This window comes from Typha latifolia, chromosome 2 (genome assembly GCF_019914945.1).
Source record: "Typha latifolia isolate L0001 chromosome 2, TyphaL0001v2, whole genome shotgun sequence".
NCBI classification, from domain to species: Eukaryota; Viridiplantae; Streptophyta; class Magnoliopsida; order Poales; family Typhaceae; genus Typha; species Typha latifolia.
Genome location: NC_133087.1, coordinates 1,523,263 through 1,544,787, shown reverse-complemented (window position 1 = coordinate 1,544,787; position 21,525 = coordinate 1,523,263). Strand labels below are relative to the sequence as shown.

General features: G+C 36.5%; 2 protein-coding genes across 7 annotated transcripts; both read left to right on the top strand.

Moving 5' to 3' along the window:
* Positions 1–141: 141 nt before the first annotated feature.
* Positions 142–17,393, top strand: LOC140781613 (E3 ubiquitin-protein ligase listerin). Of its 5 annotated transcripts, XM_073127670.1 has the most exons (17): positions 142–293; positions 423–534; positions 1,785–1,847; positions 2,737–2,814; positions 3,889–3,980; positions 4,889–4,991; positions 5,096–5,140; positions 5,444–5,596; positions 8,096–8,751; positions 8,858–9,344; positions 9,435–9,928; positions 10,298–11,105; positions 11,960–12,674; positions 12,775–13,847; positions 13,968–14,420; positions 16,018–16,248; positions 16,759–17,393. In XM_073127670.1, the coding sequence occupies exons 1-17, from the start codon at positions 238–240 to the stop codon at positions 16,984–16,986; spliced, it is 5,847 nt and encodes a 1,948-aa protein (XP_072983771.1). In that variant the 5' UTR covers positions 142–237; the 3' UTR covers positions 16,987–17,393. The 5 variants fall into 5 exon arrangements, with proteins under 5 accessions (XP_072983771.1, XP_072983773.1, XP_072983775.1 ...); XM_073127672.1 differs by lacking the exon at positions 5,096–5,140; XM_073127674.1 differs by lacking the exons at positions 142–293; positions 423–534; positions 3,889–3,980 and having other exon boundaries at positions 1,794–1,847.
* A 124-nt stretch (positions 17,394–17,517) lies between these two features.
* Positions 17,518–21,190, top strand: LOC140781615 (uncharacterized). Of its 2 annotated transcripts, none has more exons than XM_073127677.1 (4): positions 17,518–17,721; positions 17,830–18,175; positions 18,970–19,029; positions 19,168–21,190. In XM_073127677.1, exon 4 carries the CDS (start codon positions 19,226–19,228, stop codon positions 20,924–20,926), a length of 1,701 nt encoding a protein of 566 aa, XP_072983778.1. In that variant the 5' UTR covers positions 17,518–17,721; positions 17,830–18,175; positions 18,970–19,029; positions 19,168–19,225; the 3' UTR covers positions 20,927–21,190. The 2 variants fall into 2 exon arrangements, with proteins under 2 accessions (XP_072983778.1, XP_072983777.1); XM_073127676.1 differs by having other exon boundaries at positions 19,123–21,190.
* The last annotated feature ends 335 nt before the right edge of the window (positions 21,191–21,525 follow it).

Sequence of the window (21,525 nt, the reverse complement as noted above, 5' to 3'; positions counted from 1 at the left end):
TAGTAGCTGCCGACTTCAAGACTTCCTGTAAGTGGTGGACGACTCGTTAAGAAACTGCGGACTATGTAAATGTCGGCGACGACACTCCTTCTCAGTATAAATGGAGCCTCCCCCCCCCCCCACACCCCCCCCTCTCTCCTCTTCCCCCTTCCTCTCCTCTCTTTCGTTCTTTTCTCCGGCCAGGCGACGAGAGTACTCTTCTAAGGTCTCCATTTATTCGAAAGCCTCTCGTAGAGGATGGGAAAGCAAAAGGGAGAAGGTGGAAGGAGCAAGAATCGCCCTTCCAGTAGCAGGTTCTACACTCTTCTGCTCTCAATCTTCTTTTCTCTTTATTTTTGTGATTCTTATATGTTTTATCTCATCTTTCTTGGTATTCTTATGATTCTTTCACTTGTTCGTTCTTGTTCTTGATTTTTGTTTAGCTTGCACGCGTCATTGTTGCCTACCGGCGTTTCAAGCGCCGGCTTTGGAGGCTATCTTGGAAGCTCTCGGCTTGAGTCCGCTTCTTCATCTGAAGAATCCGTGCCTTTTTCGGTATTCCTGTCATTTAATCCCACAACCTAAATTTCTGCACTTAATTCTTTCTAAGATATTTAATTTTTCGATTTCGTGATTTCTTGATGGGCCTTTTGGATCGTAATTGGAAACCCTAATTTCTATAGTTAGATAAGAGTATATATATTTCTTGCTGTGGATTTTTTATTGTGCTAAACGACCTTTGTGGAGTAATACCTCAGTGAGTTCTTCAGAAGGTAAGAAGTAATCGTTTTCTTCAAGTCAGAGCTGTTTCTGGACATCATTTACCTAGGTCTAGGTGCTTTCATTGATATTATAATTGATGAATGCTAAAGCTTCTCTCGGAGAATTATATCCATGCCTTAAAATAATTTATTCCTTATTATTCATTTTATAGGTTTTTGATCATACCACCTTCAGTATCATGACTTTCACATTTCAAAGTTCCTATGCATGACTAGATGGCTCTGACTTGAATATTTTGGAAACTCCATGAGAAGTTAGTTAGTGTAAATAAAGGTTGAAGTAAGAATACAATCTAAAGAAAATATTGCCATCCTTTTTGTTATTGAAAGATCTGAATGGTTTTGCTTCAAAGTGTTTTTCTCTTTCTAGATTGAGACATAAAGGGATAGAAGTTGTTCAGACTTCAGAGAGAATAAACTATATGTGATGACTTCATGAAGTTGTGAATTGTCTTAGGAGGTCATTAAAGTAGAGTTTGCCATTGTATTGGCAACACTGACTGTACATTAAGATTATTTAGGCATCAAATCAGATTGCATGGATACATTACCAAAATCATCAAGATATAGTGCTTTATTAGTTTATTATATAACTCTCCTTGGTGGCATTGATAAATGTAGAATATATGATGAATTTTATTCTCCATATGTGATAAATGACTTTGATATGTAGTTGTTTATCGTCCTATAGGCTACATGAAGTACATATTGTAGAGTTTCCCATTGTATTGACAATTTCTATGAACTTTATCTTAGGACATTCAGGCTCTATTCTTGTTGACTTTATTATGTATTGCACAAGTGCATTACCAAAATCATGGAATTTTAATGCTTTATCATATAGATCTTAGCTTCAGTTGTAAATATATGATAGTTGATTTCTATTTCCTGTTAGTTTAATTTCTTCGCTGTTCCTGTGATTTTCTGCCTTTGTTAAAGACATTACAGCTATTGAATTTTTGCTTAAGATTGATTGTGTTGAACTGTCATGTTGCTCTCTTACTTCACCACTACTCTATGAAGGATGTGGATAGTGAAGTAGCACAACATTTAAAGAGGCTTGGTAGGAAGGATCCAACAACAAAGGTAAAAATGTAAAATTATATCATTTAATGTCCTCTTAGAACCTTATATTTAAGTTCATATGCTTCATAACTGTTCTTCTGTACTTGGTTGTAAATATATTTTGCTTAATTCCCACATTTTTTACTTGCCAACATAGCCATCATGCAATTCATTATCTAAATAAATGTGTACATATAGTTGACAAATCTCAGATGTTTTTCTTCTATATTTATTGTTACATTGTGAAAAGGAATGTGGACAAAGGTGCTTGCAACTCTGTGGCTTGATGCAGAAATAAGGTTATTTCAAAACTAATAATAGAATCAATTGTTGTAGCTGCAATTAGTGTATTCTTAAAGTGTTATATCCTGCAAAATTCAAAACTGGAAAGTGTCAGTATTAGTGATTTGACATTTTCTTCCTTTTCAGTTTGGCTCTTTCGAGAGAAGACTTAATTTCGAAAAAAGTCAGTATCTTGAAAAGAGCATAGAGAACATAAGGTCACAGCTATTTGATGCATAAATTTGATGTTAGGCTTAATTTCTTGTTCATCTGTTTTTCTTTGGCTGAGAAAATCAGTGTGGAATAGATATAGGAAATTATGGTTATCTTGGGTTATGGTGAAAACTTAATCATATCTGTCTTCAACTCTCTGAATAACATATCATCAGTTTAATGGTCCTCTATACAGTAGTGTGTGTGGTTAATTTATGTAATGCTTCTTGACTGCAACACATTATGGGTCAAGGCTAAGGTAAGAAGAGAGAAGAACATTTGTCAAGTCTCTTCTTTTTTCTTGAACAATCAATGATTCCCATAGTTTATAGTCCATATCCTACTTTAGTATTTTTTTTTTTTTAACTTTATGTTGTGTATATCATAATACATTGCACATGTTTCTTTGGAACAGCTCAAAGCATTATCATCACTATCCTCACTCTTTAAGCAAAAACCTTCTGAGGAAATAGTACAAATTGTTCCACAATGGGTATTTGTCCTTTGCCTTTTTTTATTTCTGTTATTAAACTGTTGAATATTATTGCTTTCATTACCAATCAAGTACAATGATATAATGTGGCTGCACTAGCTGAATATCCTTATATTTGCTTTTCTATTGCACGAGAGCTCTTAGCCATACTTTATGATAAAGTTTGCCCATTTTCACTTCATAGAATGCATACCATATAAAGAGTTGAAGCGTGATACATGTTGGGGAAATGCTCTGTTAATAGTGTTGCTCATACTACAATCCTTTTCTGAAGGATCAAGGATGTAGCACTAAATGTGAGCTTAATTTGTCCTATTTATTATGGACTTGTGCTATATGTGTGGATTTTCTTGGGCCAGCGTGTACTATGCTAGTACTTTATGAGACATGATATTAGGTCTTATCCTGATCCTCCCTTGTGTCGCCTCGTGCTGCCATGTGCCTACTCTGCAATGTGTAATGCTGTATTCACACGGATTATGGGGCACAAAGGATGCATCATCCTGTGCTAATCTGTGCTGGTAGGAGAGTATCTTGCTGATAGTTACTGATAATAGGTTGTGCTATGTAAATAACTCCTTGGTCCTTTCCAATTCCCTTACATTTGTGGTCATAAATTACTATTCTTGTCTGAAGCTGTTAGTAAGAATGATCTTGCGATGTCTAATGCTGAATTTACACTGATTATGGGGCACAAAGGATGCATCATCCTGTGCTAATCTGTGCTGGTAGGAGACTATCTTGCTGATAGTTACTGACAATAGGCTTTGTTATGTAAGTAACTCCGTGGTCCTTTCCAATTTTGCGGTTATAAATTACTATTTCTGTCTGAAGCTGTTTGTAAGAATGATCTAAGATGTGGGCGCAAATGCAAAATGTTATTTCTAATGGCCTGTTATGACTACAATTACATTCTAATTGTTCCTTACTTCGATATGTAATTCTTATATACTCTTTCAAAGGAAAGTAACATTTGTTTACTGAAATTTCATTATTCTATAGCACAATGCTACTTGTGAATCCTGGCTTATGCACAATGTCTGCCTCCACTATTTTTTTTTGGCTCTTTTATAGGCATTTGAGTACAAGAAACTGTTGCATGACTATAACAGGGAAGTTCGTCGTGCTACCCATGAAACGATGGCTAGCCTAGTGACAAATATCAGGTTTTTTACTAATTTCTTGACCAGAATTATAGTTTCTTGTTATAACTCAACAAGGTGGTAATCCTTTATTTCTTGACAAGGACTGCTTCAAATTTAGCTTTTTATAATTTTGTGAGAAGCTTCTTTTTGAACTTTTTACTTTTGATCTTCAACGGTTATGAAATGAAACTTTATACACCTCAGTGATGGATAGTACAGAGCAAATATTTACTTGGCCTTGATCTTCATTCTTAATAGTGAAAAAAGTGACACACTTTTTAGTGCTGTCATCATAGCCTAAGATATTCACATCAAAAGTTTCTGCTTAGTACTCTTTGCTGATTGACTAAAGTGTGATAATATTAAGATGTTGATCTTCATTCCAGCAATGTGATGAAAAGCTCAGTTGGAAAAGTGGATATCTAGGAGAGTGCTCATTTAGTGTGTGATTTTTGTTTATCTATTTTTTAACTGGATTGTGCAAATAAGTTTCATCAACTTTTGTATTTGTGATAACATTCTGTTCCTTTTTGTTTTTGTAATTTTCTTGGATACCAAGGTTATCTTAAGATGAGGAAAAATTATGTGCATTGATGTTTAATAGTCTTGCATCTAGTGAAATGTACATTTCCTGATAAATATTCTATGCGGATCAATATTTCATCTAAGAAGATGTAGTTGTAGCTTAAGTGAATGGAAGAAAAAAAAGGTGACCTTTTTTCATGAACTCAAGTTTGGGTACCATTTTGCAATTTCTCCTCTTTATTTGTTACTTCTTTCTTTGCAAGTACTCAGTAATCGTAAGTCTGGGTGAAGGTCGTAAACTCGTAATTAAAAAGTTACTTATAAGATTCTGTTACCCATTAGTGTTGCTTGTTGATATCCTTTTCCTTTTCTGGTAGAATTAATCGAACAATAAATTTTTTCAGGAGAGGCTTGGCTCCACATCTTAAGTCTTTGATGGGTCCTTGGTGGTTATCTCAGTTTGACCCTACTCCTGAAGTTTCACAAGCTGCTCGGCGTTCTTTTGAGGTTTGTAATTTATAGGTTCAGTAAATTAATTATTTCTGGCTGGAACTCGCTTCCTGCATAAGGAGAACTCTGATTGTTTTCATGTTACATGAAACAATTGACAGATATGGCATTTGATGCGTGTAACTGTACACATATCTTACTTCATGGTAAGGTTATTAGGAATGTTGGAGAGACTCATTCTACCTAGGTTTTGTCAAAAAGAGAAGACCTATTTATGTACTTGAAGGATGATATCAACTTGCATCAATTGCTTATGATAGCATCTCTTTTTTTCGTGTAGGTTGACAGGTGGAACTGTTTCATTGATCTTAGATGTATGCCTATAAGTCTAATAAGTTTATCTGTTACATTAATTAGCTTGTATTAGAAAGATGTATTTCTATGCCAGGGTGGATATAATTGTTAGGGCAATCATGAATTATATGTTGGTTTGTACTTTTTTATGACAGGCAGCATTTCCGGCATCAGAAAGAAGATTGGATGCTTTGATGTTATGTGTAAAAGACATATTTCTCTACTTAGATGAGAATTTAAAGCTTTCACCACAAGCTCTTTCTGATAAGGCTACTCCTATGGATGAGCTGGAAGATATGCACCAACGTGTATGTCGTATACTTTCTCAATTAAAATTTTACTAGCTAATAAATTTAAGATTCATCTAATATTTGCTGGCCTTATGATGATTTTATGCTCTTTAATTGAACTTCGCTATTTTTGTAAGCTCTGAAATTATATTTCTACATTATTGCAACTAGAGTAATTAGCTTTTGGGTTTTATGTCTCCTTGTAACATCATGCTGTCATCCTAGGTATCTTCTGATTTTGTGCACTAACATGTATTTTAATTATTTAATTTTTAGTCTCATTGCATTAGAGGGAAAGACTCCTTATCTTGTTGAGTCACTTATCTGGTAAATGGAATATTTTGATGTGCCCTATCATGAGTTAAAAGGGAACACCTAAACGTGCAATACGTGGTCTTCTTTCTAGGAGGAAAACAGGAAGAAAAGTTATCTGCTCTCCCATGTGGGCTGAAACTATTACTAACTTGCACTTCAGCTCAACTACTCAGTATATCAGGTGTCATACAAATTCTCCAAAGAATCCTAATGAGTGTCCTGATGCACAAACCCTAAAAAAATAGACAGAATGATCAACTGCGTTTATGGTTAAGTTGTTTCCTTTTACTCAGTGAAGTCAGCTTGAAGAAAGTTTATTAACACTTTCCATACCATAAGAGTTAAAACTTAGTTTTGAGTCTTTTGACTCTTATTGTTTGGGCTTTACACTTATGATGTACCTATTCTGTCATCTGCCTTCTGCCAGTCTTTGGTTCATCTTCGGCTATTGTGAAATGGTTATGGATAGTAAGCAGAATAGCACTAGTTAATTTTGCATTAGTTTTGAAGGTAAGAAGAAGAGAATGACCTGGCTAGGGTTTCCTATGGAAGAAGTGACGGATTGTATATATAGCTTTGGGGGCTACTATTGCAAAATATTACAGTCTACAGAATGATGCTAATGTAGGTGGCAATGAAACTGGACTATGTTATGACTGCATAGTTGGAGGGATGAATGGAGTGAGGAAAGGAGCAGACAGATGAAAGGAAAAAAAATAAAAATAAAAGAGATGAAGGAAAAGAATTGACGATTGCAGGTGTCATAGTTCTGAGGCTTCGCATGCCTCCTTGCAGGTGTCATACAATATTGGTTAAATATTGCATGTTCCCACCTAGGTACCTGGTCTAGGCAAAGTTTGCCTAGGATCTGCTTACTTGTCTGCTGAGTATTGTTTATCATGTTTTAGGACGTAGGTTGACCTTGGAATTCAAACTCCTCCTAAATCTCAGATTTGGTGGATTCCAATGTTTATTACGGCAATTATATATATTTTTTAGTTTTATGACTTTATCAACAAACCTTACTTTTAAATTGTACTTTTGGTTTATCTTGAACTGCCTTGATTTCTGCATCTACCTAGGCACCTGCCTTGCTCGTAAGGATAGGTGAGGATAGGTGATCCCTTCTCCAGCTCCACAATGATTTACAGCTTTTTGAATGTTTCATACAAGAAACTAAATAGTGCACATTTGTACCTCTTGCAAGCAAAGTACATCATAAACCTTATCTATATAGGGATGGGCAATGCAAAGTACATCATGGGACAACTTTTGCACATCAAGTCCCATTTTTTCTTTCCAAAAATTATGGAAGTAAGGAATCAGCCAGTCATTGATTAAAGCTTAACCAAAGGAGTGACAAGTAATAGTTCCATAAGAGTGGTGTTAAGGTCAATGATTTCAATTGTCCTAAAGGTTTATCAGTTTATGTGAAACAGATACTTTTGGGATAGTTTAGATGATGGTTGTGCTGTTTATTTACTAATGTAACATGTCCTCTGAAGATGAATCATATGGAGGAGAAACTCTCGGTTTTAACTCTGATGGGAGTTGAGTAGTTTTTATTAATGTCACATAATAGCTGGTAATTATCAGATTGCAATATTTAGGTATTATCTTTTGGATTGTGATCCAAAAGATACATATTTATGTTACATTATGAAAGATACATATTCTGGTTGAGGTTGCAGTAATAGCAGTACTTTTGATTGTACTTTGTGATTCATAATTTTTTCTCTGAATGTTTGGGGCATTTTTCTGAGTGAGAACTTTTTTGCTTGATTTGACACGAACCATTGCACTAAATAGAGATGGAGAAGAAATATATCCATATAGCTAACTCCAAATTGTTGAAAGTAAAGGCTTTTTTTTTTATCTGCTACCACTTGCTTGGTCATACCATGAGACCATATTATTCTCACAAGTATGGATTCTCCAAGGAAAAGAAACTAATAAGTGCCACAGAAGATTTTAGCACTTTCTATATAGATGCACATACATTATGCATGTAATATCATTTCTATTTCCTTAGCCATATTTTTATCCTATTCCTTGAAAATTCCATTGGTTATGTATCCCTAGAGTGCTCTCCATATCTTGCAACAAGCTCTATTCTTTTAAAAATAAATAAAACTTATCTTCAATATTCTAATTGACTGTTGATCATATATTCTATCTGAATTCTTTATCTTCTTGTGACAGGTGATCTCATCGTCATTGCTAGCAGTAACAACTCTTATTGACATTTTATTGGGAGTAAAATTGCAGCATCATGATGATGAAATTTTAGGGACAGAACAAAAAGCTCTTTCAAAATTTAGAATGACTACAATATCTTGTGCTGAAAACATGTTCTCTATTCATAAGTGTTTTATTGACTTTCTCAAGTCAAAAAATCCTACTGTCCGTTCAGCCACATATTCAGTTCTCACAAGTTACATAAAACACATTCCTCATACTTTTAATGAAGGGAACATGAAAGTAATTTCTTCTGCTATCCTTGGTTCTTTCCAAGAAAAGGATGCATCATGTCATTCTTCCATGTGGGGCATGATTCTGCATTTCTCCAGAACGTTTCCAGATAGTTGGTCACACTGCAGTATCCAGAAAGTTCTAAATCGATTTTGGCTCTTCCTACGGAATGGATGTTATGGATCGCAACAAATTTCATACCCAGTTCTGACTCAATTCTTGGAGTCTATACCACTTAAAGCAGTAGTTTGGGAGCAGTTCATCTTTGAATTTTTGCATAACCTCTGGGCTGGAAGAAATCCGTTTCATTCATCAGCAGCTGTTAGCACGGCTTTTTTCAATGCATTTAAACAATGTTTTCTTTGGGCATTGCACAACATATCAAGGTCAATCTTTTTGAACATTGTATATTGATTCTTTCAAACTAACCTTATGTGTTTAGGTTTTGGAAGTTATCTGTCTCCTAACTTCAGGGTTTTTTTTTTAATGCAGATACACTTCAGAAGTAGATGCCTCAAATTATCTCCATGTCAAACTTATAAATAGTATATTTTTAGAACTTCTCTGGCATGATTATCTTCTTTTACTTCCTACAAACAACGATGAAATTTCGTATAAGCGCATAGATGGGTTAGAAGTTGACAGTCAGTTATCTGATCAGAGATCATTACGAGAACTTAATTCTAATTATCCTTTTAGTTATCTTCAGGAATTGGGGAAATGCATTATTGGAGTTCTATCAGATATCTCATTAAAAGAATATGATTTGTTGAATGCCTTCTGTACATCGTTTAGAAGAGATTGTTTGGAGATAATTCAGCAAGGAGAGCATTTACAAAAATTTCATGAGCATATCGAACAAATTGTGTGCTTTTTCCGTTTATTAGATCTACTTGTGTTACCAGAGGGTCAAACATGGCCATTGGATTTTTTAGCCAGACCACTGATTACAGACTCTTTCCCGGAGATTAGATCCATGGTGAGTTTTATATCTATCTTCAGCCATAAGATTGGATTGCTTCCTGTCAAAGTTTTATGCAAATAAATATGATTACCCTTATTGGTGCAGGACACGCCAGCTGTTGTAAGGCTTTTGTCTGTCTTGGCTGAAATATTTGGACCAGTTACAATATTCTCATACATAGAGACCAATGACAATAAGGAGAAATTCAATATGGACGACTTTTTGCAGACATTCAACAATGATTTAGTTCCTTGGTGTTTGGATGGAAATAATCATACCTCTAACTCAAAGCTTGATCTTCTGATTGCTTTGATTCAAGAGGAATATTTCTTTGAGCAATGGTGTTCGATCATCACATATGCGACAAAGCATCAGATTTATTCAGAATCTGATATCCAGACCTCAGACAGGTTTGACAAGCTTGAACTGCTTGCATTGCTCTTGGAGAAAGTGACAGACAGAATTGTTAGCAAGAAGGTGGGAAATCTTCAGAAGAATGGATCTTTACCAGAACACTGGCGGCATGACATGTTAGATTCAGCTGCAATTTACATTACCCGTCATTTTCCCTCTAGAGGCTGTAGTGCTCAATTTCTACGGTATGCCCCTCAGTGTTTGGTAATATCGTAGTGAAACTTGTTTTATAAAATGCTGATTGCAATCGTTTATATAATTTCACTCGTTGTATGTTTTCTAGACATGGAGATTTGAGTCATGCATACTGGAAAGTGGGAGAGCTTTTCTGATGTGTGCTAGAAGACTTGATGAATAATATTAGGGTTTAGGATTTAGTATCTTTCTATGAAAGGGCTGCACATATAATTGCAGGTTGAACTCATTGAAGTAATTCTTTTGGATCATTAGTGTTTGGTATTATTGTATCTGCAATTTTTTTACTTCATCTTATGGATGAATTATCCTATCCTTTGGATTTCTCTGCTGTTTGCTGAACAATGAATCATGTGCAGTGCTGCACTTGGAGCCTCATCGCAAGATCATCAAATTTGCTACCTCTCTAGAGAAGCAGTAATGATTATATTTGAGGAAATAATGAAGAATTTGGTATTAGTTCTTAGTGCGTCATCTTTTGAATGGGCAAAGTTTTCATGTTCTTTATTACTGCCCGCTGAATCTGAGTATTTGATGCATTCAAATGAGCCATCTTTTCTGATCAAGTATGAGTTGGCTCAATTCTCTTTTGAAGTTCTTGAGGGTAGCATCTTCTCCTTGAAGATACTGGATGAAGAATGTACATTGGTTCCTTCTATTTTGGCAGTTTTATTCATCATTGACTGGGAAGCTAGTATGGCTTTAGTATCAGGTGAAGACAATGATTCAGAGAGTTGTAAAGATGATGGTGATCCTTATGCATATGCATCAGCATCTGGAGTTATTCGAGATCATTCACAAGAGCAGGGTTTTCTGAAGTTGACTCTTGGAAGAAGAATACATGCTTTTCGCCGTAAGATTAGTATGGCTTTCTGGGGCAGCCTGAGTTCAAGCATCGTAACAAGGCTGGGAAACATTTTGGTTCAAACTGTTAGGTATGCTGTGTTTGAAATGAACGACTTGAGTCCTGATAGAGTATCTGCTTTATGCTCTCAATGGGTGGTGGAAATGTTGATGACCATCTGCCACAATCATACAGAGTCGCAATGTTTGTTGGATCAGCTGTTTTCTGAGGGGAAATCATGGCCCTTCTGGGCTAAACCACTTTTCCACCTTGAAACTAGATCAACAAGTGTCTCATTTGATTCAGTTCACATTGACTATAGTGTAAGGAATACTACTTACTGCACTGTCATTAAGGGCCAAATGTTTACAATCGAATGTTATTTTAATCCAACTTTCATGTTTTTTTATGTATCCCCTTTTCTAGCTTTTCTCCAGTTTTCAGCATAAAGATTGTTGATCAGTGACATGCTTCCTCAAAAGGAACTTGCAAATAGTGAAACTAATCTTATTTTGCACAAAAAACTATTTTATTGTTGTCTAGTAACTTGGTTTCAATATTATTTCATCTCTTGGTTTCTCTGCTGAGAGAAAAGCGGTAAAGGTCTATCTAATGTTAATTATTCAGATTGTTACACTTATTATGGCATTCGTTCTGTAATTTTTTTTGCTTTGTATGATGTCTAGTTTAGCTGGTAACACACCTGAGATTGCTTTAACTTATTTTATCTGATTAGGCATTAGAATGTTTTTTCCCCTTCTTTGGTGCCTCTCACAGGCTCTTTTGGCATAAAAGTATGTTAAAAAAAATTGTTGTGTTTTTTATGCCTTATGTTTGGATGTAGATCAGTATGTTCTTTTTCCATATTTTCCTCTCTTGTCATTATTAGATTATTGAGTATTTTCATTAGTATTGACAGTTCCTTATGGTTTGATGAAACTTGTCATAATGATGGCCCAGTGGTTATCATCTCTGTGAATAAATGATCTTCGAACCTTCAATGCTAGCTGTCCTCTCAATCTTCTATCTGTTAGTCTATGGTTCCATATGATTATCTTTACCAACTTATTGTACGATTTTGATTATTGATAAAAAGATTGTGGTTATCAGACTCATTTTCTAAGTATCTTCCTTTCAGTAGAGATGCTTACCGTGTATTGTTGTATACTAATGACAGCTGGATGAACTGAGACATCACCAATTTGTTTCCTTTGTCGACAAGCTTATTTCTAGTATTGGCATGGGTAAGGTGATTGCTGGTGTTCCAGATATTTCTCTTTCAGTGGCATCAGCATCAACTGAGGTTGCTCCCTCCTATTCTTCTTTCTCTAGAGCATGGCTTGCTGCTGAAATACTGTGCACATGGAAGTGGCAAGGGGGTACAGCCTTGAGTTCATTCTTACCTTCCCTGATAACATATGTGAAAAGTGAAGCATCCTCTGATGAAACCAATATTGTACCCTCTATAGTTGATATACTGCTTGATGGTACACTTCATCATGGAGCCTCTAGCCAATGGATCTTTTTCAATGCTTGGTGCCTTTCAGATGATGAGGTTGAGAAGATACAAGATCCTTACCTGCGAGCTCTAATTTCCGTGCTACTGACTTTAAATGTCAAGGATAACATTTGGAGAAAGCCTGATGCTGCTGTGTTTTTCAAACGCGTGATAGACAAACTTTTCATCACTGAAACTGTCAACAGAAACTGTCTAATAGTTCTTCCCTTTGTTTTAACTATAATTATTCAACCATTACTTGAAATATCAGAGTTGGATCAAGCTGATAATGATGTTCCACTGGTTCCTCCAACAAATGATCTGCTTAATGTAATATTGAGTTGGCTTCAGACAGCTATTTCTTGTCTCTCATCTGGAGATCCATCACAACAAGGTATACACATCCTCATTATAGTTGCACTTTAAATTAGAATATTTCAGTAGAATCATCTTTTTTAATAATTGGAGCAATAAAAAGTTTTGTACTTCCACAGATCTGGAAGAATGGGTCCAAGTTGTTTTATCTTGTTATCCTTTGAGGGTAATAGGAGGATTTGGAAAACTTGGAGTAGAGTTGAAGAGGGACATCAGCAGTGTGGAGAGATCATTATTGCTAAATTTGTTCCGAAAGTATCAAAAGTTTTATAGTGATGCTGTAGCTCCTGTCCAATCTTCCAATGGCAGAATAATTTTGTCAAAGTCGACGCATATGACCATTGCAAAACTAACTGCTGTTTTAACTAGCTATTGTTTGCCAGAATTTGAGGAGAATGACTGGACTTTTGTGCTCGATAGATCACATAAAGGGATCGAGTCATTTGTTTTGTTGATGGAGGAAATGACAGAGAATATTGATGATGCTGTTATCAACTACCAAGTTACAGCTGAATTGGGAATTACTTTAGAGAAGCTCAATTTAGCAGTTCGTGCTTTAGACCCATTAGCAATAAATATTGCCAATGCTTCTTTGATTATACACTGTGTTCTCTCCCAGAAGCTTGAACTCCAAGACGCAGATGATTTCGAGAATTTGTGGCCTTCAAATTTGGGGAAGTGGGCTGATGTTAAGAGCCGGTCAATGGGAAATATTCTACGCATATTTCTTGCAACCGGTGTTGCTGAGGCCATTGCAAGCTCATGCTGTGAAGAGGCTTCGTCCATCATAGCTTCAAGTCGTCTTGCTTACTCACAATTTTGGGGGCTAGTTGCATCATTTGTAAATTCTTCACCTCATCATGTTAGGAGTTCTGCAATAGAGTCGATGGAACTTTGGGGTCTTAGCAAGGGTTCAGTTAGCTCATTATATGCAATTATTTTCTCGCCTCAACCAATCTCTTCTTTACAATTGGCTGCTTACACTTTACTTACATCCGAACCCATATGCCCAATTTCACTTGTCAAAGGAAGTTGCTTGGAAGGAACTGGTGTTGCAATTCAGGAGTCTGACATATTGCACAATATTGAATCATCCTCAGAAGAATCTTTCTTGTTGAGAGACGAGATTTCCTGCATGATCCAAAAGCCAACTGCTGAACTTCTTGAAATGGATTTACTAGCACAAGATAGGGTAGAACTATACTTATCTTTTGTTCTACATCTATCAGCATTCGTAACTACTTTATGTAAAGGTTGTTATCAGAAATTTAACTATTTTATTTATTGACTGCTGGAATTTTTCTGTGTGCAGGTAAATTTCTTTGTTGCCTGGGCAGTGTTGCTATCTCATCTACATTCACTTCCGCCTTCCATAGCAAGGGAAAAACTGGTTCAGTACATACAAGATTCTGTTAGTTCAGCTATACTAGATTGCATCTTTCAGCATATTCCATTAAAGCCAGGCACAATGAATGCAAAAAAGAAGGATGCTGAGCTTGCATCTGAAGCATCTAATGCTGCAAATGCTTCTAAGCACGCTATCTCTACATGCTCGGTCTTGTTATATGTCGAGTCGCTTTGGCCAGCAGGCCCTGAAAATATGGCTTCACTTGCTGGTTCAATATATGGAATGATGATTCGACTTCTACCTTCTTATGTCCGCAGTTGGTTTACTAGCTTACGAGACCGTTCACTGTCATCTGCAATAGAGTCTTTCACGAAAGCATGGTGTAGTCCTCCTCTTATATTGGATGAATTATCTAAGGTATGTAGTCTTTTTCTTTATTATGAAATATGGGGACTTCTTGGCCTTTTAGGAGTAACCTTTTCTCCTTTTAGTCAGCATTGCTGTCATGAGGTCACTATCAGCAAATAATACATATTGTCCATAACAAAGTCAAATTGTGTCTCATTTTGCAAGGAATGCAACTTGGGAAAGTATGGCTTAGGGCTTGTCCAATAACATTGCACACCACCAGGCTTGTATTTTGAGATTGGATGATTGTTTTTGTGCAAGACCTCTCTTTTGTGATTTTTTGCTTTGATCATACGCTTGCCAATGACTCTTAGAGGTTTAACATACTTGTAGTAGACGTAGTACCTTTCATTGATACCTCCATGGAGGCACCTCAACTTTGTTATGCTCCAGTCAGACCTACATCATTCAGGACAGTTTTGATGTTGATAACAATTTTCTTGGTGAAGGTTGTAGCATATTCTCATCCTGCATATTTGGCAGTTATGAATGGAGTCTGACTTCCCTGAAAGCAACCTTTACAGCTTTTCTCTTACTTCCAATTATAGTCTTTCTTTAGCGTGGTTTTAAGTTTCAGCAAGTTGTTCAGTTTCAGCAAAGTGTGGCCCAAACGTGAGGAGGGATTTATTGTTGTCACATTTCTAGTCAGGCCTATATTTTGGTTTGAAAAGGTTTGTTGAATGTTTTATCCATATGGTCTTTGTGAAGGTTTTAACATACTCTCATAATTTATGTCTAGGAGTTTGCTTCATTCTGCTGCAATAGGGAAGAAATTTGTCATCCTTGCGAGTTGCGGACCACCTTACAATCTTTTTCTTTTCACCCAACTTTGATAATCTTTCTATTGAGCATGATTGTGAGTCTAAAAAAAAAACAGTTTTGGCTGAGAGTGGTCCAATGCTAGAGCTGGTTCAAGGTTGTTTTTGACCTCTTTGGACTGAAATCGATCTATCTTGGCCAAAAGTTTGTTTTCTTTTACTACTGGTCAATGCTGAAACTTTGAAACATGTTTCAAGAAGTTTGACTTGGGAAGTGAAAATATGAAGGGAACCATTCATAGTGTTGAGGAAGAGTTGGCATACCAATCATCTTTTTATCTTGGTAGTCGGTTTTCATCTTCATTTGATAGAAGTGTGGCAGGTGCTGAAATTTCAAAAGAAGGTTTTAATTAGAATCAATTTCTTATTTAATTGTTGAACTTCCTTGGCTAGATCTTAGGACCTTGCTTGAAGATTGGTATGTGGGTTCTTCATTAGATCTTCCAGTTGCCTAATCTTCACATAGAAGTCTTCTGCTCCTTTCTATTATCTAGTATGCTTCACTTGCTTTAAGAAAAGGTTGAAGGTGAGACTTTTGGCACAGTGAAATTGTTTATGATAGATTGCCATTTAACTATATGCACAAGGAATGCAACTTTAGTGATATTTATTTATTTAGGAGATGTGGCAGCTATACGAGTTGCTTTTGGTAAATTTTTTTTTCTTTTCTAGTGTGTCTATCTATAAAATAAACTTATCTATGCAATTATATGAGCTCTTAGTAGGGTAAAAGGAGCATTGGTACTGTCCTATATTTGATTGAGCCACATTAGTATTCAAATCTGCAGGTTAAAGAGACCATTGTTGCTGATGAGAACTTCTCAGTTAGCGTGAATAGATCAGCTTATGAGATAGTTGCTACTTATAAAAAGGAGGAGACAGGAATGGATCTTGTTATACGCCTTCCCAGTTGTTATCCATTGCGTCCTGTTGATGTTGAATGCACAAGAAGTCTGGGTATTAGTGAAGTAAAGCAAAGGAAGTGGTTGCTCTCTTTGACAGCATTCATTCGTAATCAGGTTATCTACCATTTGTCTTTATCGTTTATTTGCAAATCTAGACCTCCCAATTTACTTGCTTCAAAGGCATTTTTCCTGATCGAGAAAGAAATAAATTTCAGGATTTGATATAAATCATCTATATTATTATAAAATCATGTGATGGTCCAAGATTTTACACAATCTGGTGTAAGATTAGCAGTATACAATCATAAGAGTAAGACTTATTGCAATCCTGCACAATTTAGATGGAAGGTAATATTTATTTAAAGAGTAAATTGCAAATGGTGAAATAGAAGATGGTAGAGCAATAAAGAAAAAAGAGGAGAAACTTTCAAATGCTCAACCGAGTCAATTTATACCATCTATTTATTCATTAACAGTTTGTTATAGCTGAATATTGATGGTTTTCTTGTTTGGGTTTATGCTTACCTTCTATTCTAGGAGGTTGTTATTGCTAGTTCTCTCAAATGTACTCTTGAATTAAGGTTCATGCAGAAGAAGCCTAAACTGTTTTATAATCATCTGCAGAATGGTGCAATAGCTGAGGCAATACGCATCTGGAAAAGTAATTTTGACAAAGAGTTTGAAGGGGTTGAAGAGTGTCCCATCTGTTACAGCATCATTCACACCAATAATCATAGCCTTCCCCGGCTTGCTTGCAAGACTTGCAAGCATAAGTTTCACTCTGCTTGCTTGTACAAGTGGTTCTCAACATCTCACAAATCAACATGCCCGTTGTGTCAGACTCCTTTTTGATGTACTGCTTATGTTCTACTTACGCAGGGAAATCGTGCTTGGCCCTTCCATAATAATCACTACATGGAAAATTCTCCACAGTTCTGGTTGGGAAGCAGAAAGCATTGAGCTACTTATACGAGTTTACTAATTATATTAAAAGCCTCAAAAGAAACAGTGAATTTGGAAAGTAAAAAAAAGGTCTAGTGAATAATACTTAGAAATGTACATACTGCAACATTGCATTGTTCCGTAAAGAGCATAGAGGTAGAGCTGTTATTGAGAAGTTCCTTTGGGGTAGCTCCAAGTTCAGCAGTGCCCGTAAGGAGGATGGACTTTTTTTTTTTCTTCTTTCGTTGTTGTTGAAAATATCATTATATATGCTTTGTTAATTTAAGATTCGAAATATCAATTCTTTTTGGAGATTAGGGTGGCGAGACATCAGTTTGATCAAATTGCATATGATGTATGTTTAGTATATTGAGATATCCGCACCTGTGCCCTCATCATTCGCCTTTTTAAATGAAAGCGCCAGTTATTTCGTGGCTGGATGAGAGAGGTTACTCGTTTGATCTCTAACCATAACTATTGTTGTGGAAGTTTACATAATTAGGCAAACGTGATTACTATTCGATGCTGGGTTGAAACTATAAACTGAAAGACAAAAGTGCACCTTATGATATCTTGTGCTTATTATCTCTACGAAGCATCTGTTTGTCAGCTCTCTTGCATCTGTGCCTAGATGCATGTAAAAAGGTATACTGACAGCAATGAGCTTAAACTTACCTTCGTTCCCTCTCAGTTTACATAAATTTACCTTAGCATAATAATTATTACCTATTTTTCCTTTTGTCGTTGTGAAAGGAGTTTTGACGACACCGAGGGCAATTCGTCGTTAGAACTTATGAATAATAAGGAGAAAACGCAGTGCAGAGGCTTCTTTTCTGCCGGCGCCGCCACGTGTTCTCCGTTGCCGCGTGGCGTGTTGCGACTTGGCCTCATGAAGAAACGAAGAGAAGTTTTTTATTCTTCTTTTTTTATTATTGAATAAAAAAGTTGTGCGAATCTCTGGAAGTTCCGGTCTCCCTCCTTCCCGAGTCTCCCGTCTTGCTTCTTCTTCTGACCAAAACTAGAACCCCAAGGAAGTTCCCACAACTCTTTCTTGCCGCTTCTTCAGAAAAATACGCTCTCTTCTCCCGCCTCAACGCAGGTGCGTTCTCTCTCTCTCTCTCTCTCTCTCTCTCTCTCTCTCTCTCTCTCTCTCTCTCTCTCTCTCTCTCTCGGTGTATGCAATCGAGGTTTGAAGAATTATCCCACGGTTTCGATTTATTGGGTTGCTTCCCGTACTGGTGACTTCTTGAAGAACGATAGAATTTCAATTGTTGTTGGGTTGCTATTCAGCCATATTTTCTCATATGTTTAGGTTTTGTAAAACTTATTATGGAATTCTTGTTTACTCCTATGATAAGGGTCAAGTAAACATATTAACTAGCGAGAGAGGTGTGTTTGGGTCTCCACTAATTCTTGTCATCTTCTGCTTTAGCGAAGTTCTATTATGCTTCCTATATTTGTTTCTATTCGATGAGTGATCCTAGGTGCATAGTGAGTTCGCTACACTTTGTAGAGTGACGCCACCCACTATTCACATGTACACAATATTGTTGTTTGCTGATCGACTCACCAGTTTGAGTTCAATTTTGACCAACTAGTTGGCAGTGTTTACAAATCTTATTTTTGTGGTTATTAGCATGGGGCAATGCAATGCAAAATTTTAGGAAAGTATTTTCTGTTGATGATTCAGAATTGGAATTAAATTATGTTTGCTATTGCTAATAAAAGAAATTGTTCTTAAAAGGATAAAAGGATGAAATTTGAATCTTTATTTATTTCTGTTATATTATTTCAACAACTATACAAGTCAGTTTTGTACATAGTTTTTTGTTTTTTTTACTGAATCACGAAGTTGCATTAATATGAGACTGCTAAGGATATGGACTTTTGCAGGTAATTCAGTTGATGGATGTCAAGACATACAGCATTGCGTATCAGGCTAAACTCAGTTAGGTAGAAACTTCTCTTTAAATGTCAAAGAGCTTCAATTATTCCCTCAGGACAGCAAGATATGTTTGTTCTTACACTCAGTTTATTATTTGGCAGTGGAATATTAGTGGTTGATGTTACTGTCTTTGAAACATCTTGTAGTTGAATCTACTTATCAATCCCTGAATAGTCGGAGTTTCTGGGCTAGTTTCGAGGGAGAATGGTTTCAAGTGGAAATGAGAAATGCACTGATGATATTCAGGAAGTGTCGGGGGAAGCAATAACTCCCAGCAATTATGGTACCAAGGAACATGTTGTCCTTTATGTTAGTACCTCTCAAAGAGAGCTTTTGGATGAGAAAAGGCAAAGCAAAAAATGTCTGGGTATGCTAACATCTCACCCTGGTAGGTTCAGTTTTATGAAATTTGGATCTACCAGTCAGTCAACACCCACCTCTTCAAAGTTTCAGAGGATTGCAGATGAAAGAGGTGATTCCTCACATTCAGTTAATTCTCTTATGGATCGAAGTTCCAGGCCTTTCCATGTTCCCTTTGTCAGAAAAATTAATTGGATTTCCCTGTGGAAGCTTTCTAAGGAATGGATAAAAAACCCCATCAACATGGCCCTGTTTCTTTGGATTACTTGTGTTGGTATTTCAGGTGCTATCCTCTTCCTTGTCATGACTGGAATGTTAAATGGCGCTATACCAAGAAAGTCACAACGAGATACCTGGTTTGAAGTTAACAACCAGATAATAAATGCACTATTTACTCTCATGTGCTTATATCAACATCCAAAGCGATTCCACCATCTTGCACTTCTGTATCGATGGAGACCGGATGATGTTCTCAAGCTCAGAAACATATACTGCAAAAATGGAACTCAAAAGCCTAATGAGTGGAAGCATATGATGGTTGTGGTGATTCTTCTCCATGTGAATTGTTTTGCTCAATATGCGTTATGTGGTCTTAACCTGGGCTACCGTAGATCAAACCGACCTGCCATTGGAGTTGCCATTTGTCTCTCTGTTGCAATCAGTGCGCCAGCTATTGCTAGTGTATACAACATTCTCAGCCCTCTTGGGAAGGAGTATGAAACTGAAACTGAAACAGATCAAGAGTCACAGAGTCAGATTGGATCCACTCCAGATCATCTCCGGATTGAAAAGAGATACTCTTTTATGACAAGAGAAGAACACGGGGTTGCAGAAAGCAACCCACAGTGGGTAGGGGGACTATTTGATCTTTGGGATGACATCTCCCTGGCCTACCTATCAGTGTTTTGTAGCTGTTGTGTTTTCGGATGGAATATGGACAGACTTGGTTTTGGCAACATGTATGTTCACATAGTAACTTTCCTTCTATTCTGCTTGGCTCCATTCTTTATTTTCAACTTGGCAGCTGTAAATCTCGACAATGAGACTATTCGAGAGGCATTGGGACTCACCGGTTTTGTACTCTGTATATTTGGTTTGCTGTACGGAGGATTTTGGAGGATTCAAATGAGGAAGAAGTTCAATCTTCCTCCTAGTAACTTCTGTGGCAAGCCAGAAGTTACAGATTGTTTGCAATGGCTGTGCTGCTGCTCATGTTCCCTTGCTCAGGAGGTGAGGACTGCAGATTACTATGATATTGTGGAAGATAAGTTTTACCTGAAGGAAATAAGCAGTGAGACTGGAGATGGTTTGTCTCCATTGCCTCCTGAAATTGGTTCTGGTCTAAGCAGTTCAAGACCTGTTTTTTCATTTCAGGGCAACATTAGCAATTCCGTCTTTAATGTTGAGAATTCAAAAAATCCCTTCAGAACTGCAGGTGCTTTTTCTTCAGACTGGCCGTCATCTGTAGCGGGAAAAGAATCTTCTGAAAGAGTTAATGATGATCCAACAAAATCGCCTGTTATGCCTGTGATGCATAAGGGCTAATATTTTATGATGAAGTTTTAGTGCCAGGAATACTACACCTTTGGATTTCTAGGGTTCTTTTGAGATATAAATTACTTTTATATCTAGCCTAAGAGCAATTGAATTTGGTTGTATGATTAATGCCTTCATTTTTCTTTAGAATTATATACACATCTTCTTTCCATGTTGATCTGCAAAAGTGTCGCCCTTTCTTGATTGTTTTCCCTGTAATTCGTACTTATTGTAACTATTACTTTTATTAAGGAATTGCATATTCCATATTCATTCCTTCAGAAATTAAATGAAAAGTCTTCATTTGAACTAAATACGTGAATTCCTCGTATTACTGTGGAAATAATGCTTCCCAGTCGGATCCTTTGGGCAAGTATCTGTTCAAGTCATGGAAAATCTCATTTCTATGAGTTGCAAATATTGTAGACGAATAGATTCAGGCTTTTCAAGTCATGGATCTTCTTTTACCAGTCAGAATAGACATCAATATGACCTGCTGCAGTGTCAAGCTAGCATTAGGAGTTGTTGTATTGTTTTCAAACTTCATTGGCAATTGTTATTTGCTAATAACAGATATATTGAGATTATACCAGGCCAAGCTAGTATCT

Bases quoted from the DNA above. Each gene is read 5' to 3' on its own strand.
- LOC140781615 (XM_073127677.1), top strand. From the start codon at position 19,226: ATGGTTTCAAGTGGAAATGAGAAATGCACTGATGATATTCAGGAAGTG.
- LOC140781613 (XM_073127670.1), top strand. From the start codon at position 238: ATGGGAAAGCAAAAGGGAGAAGGTGGAAGGAGCAAGAATCGCCCTTCC. The intron at 294-422 runs GTTCTACACTCT...ATTTTTGTTTAG, and splicing joins AATCGCCCTTCCAGTAGCAG to CTTGCACGCGTCATTGTTGC. The intron at 5,597-8,095 runs GTATGTCGTATA...TTCTTGTGACAG, and splicing joins TGGAAGATATGCACCAACGT to GTGATCTCATCGTCATTGCT.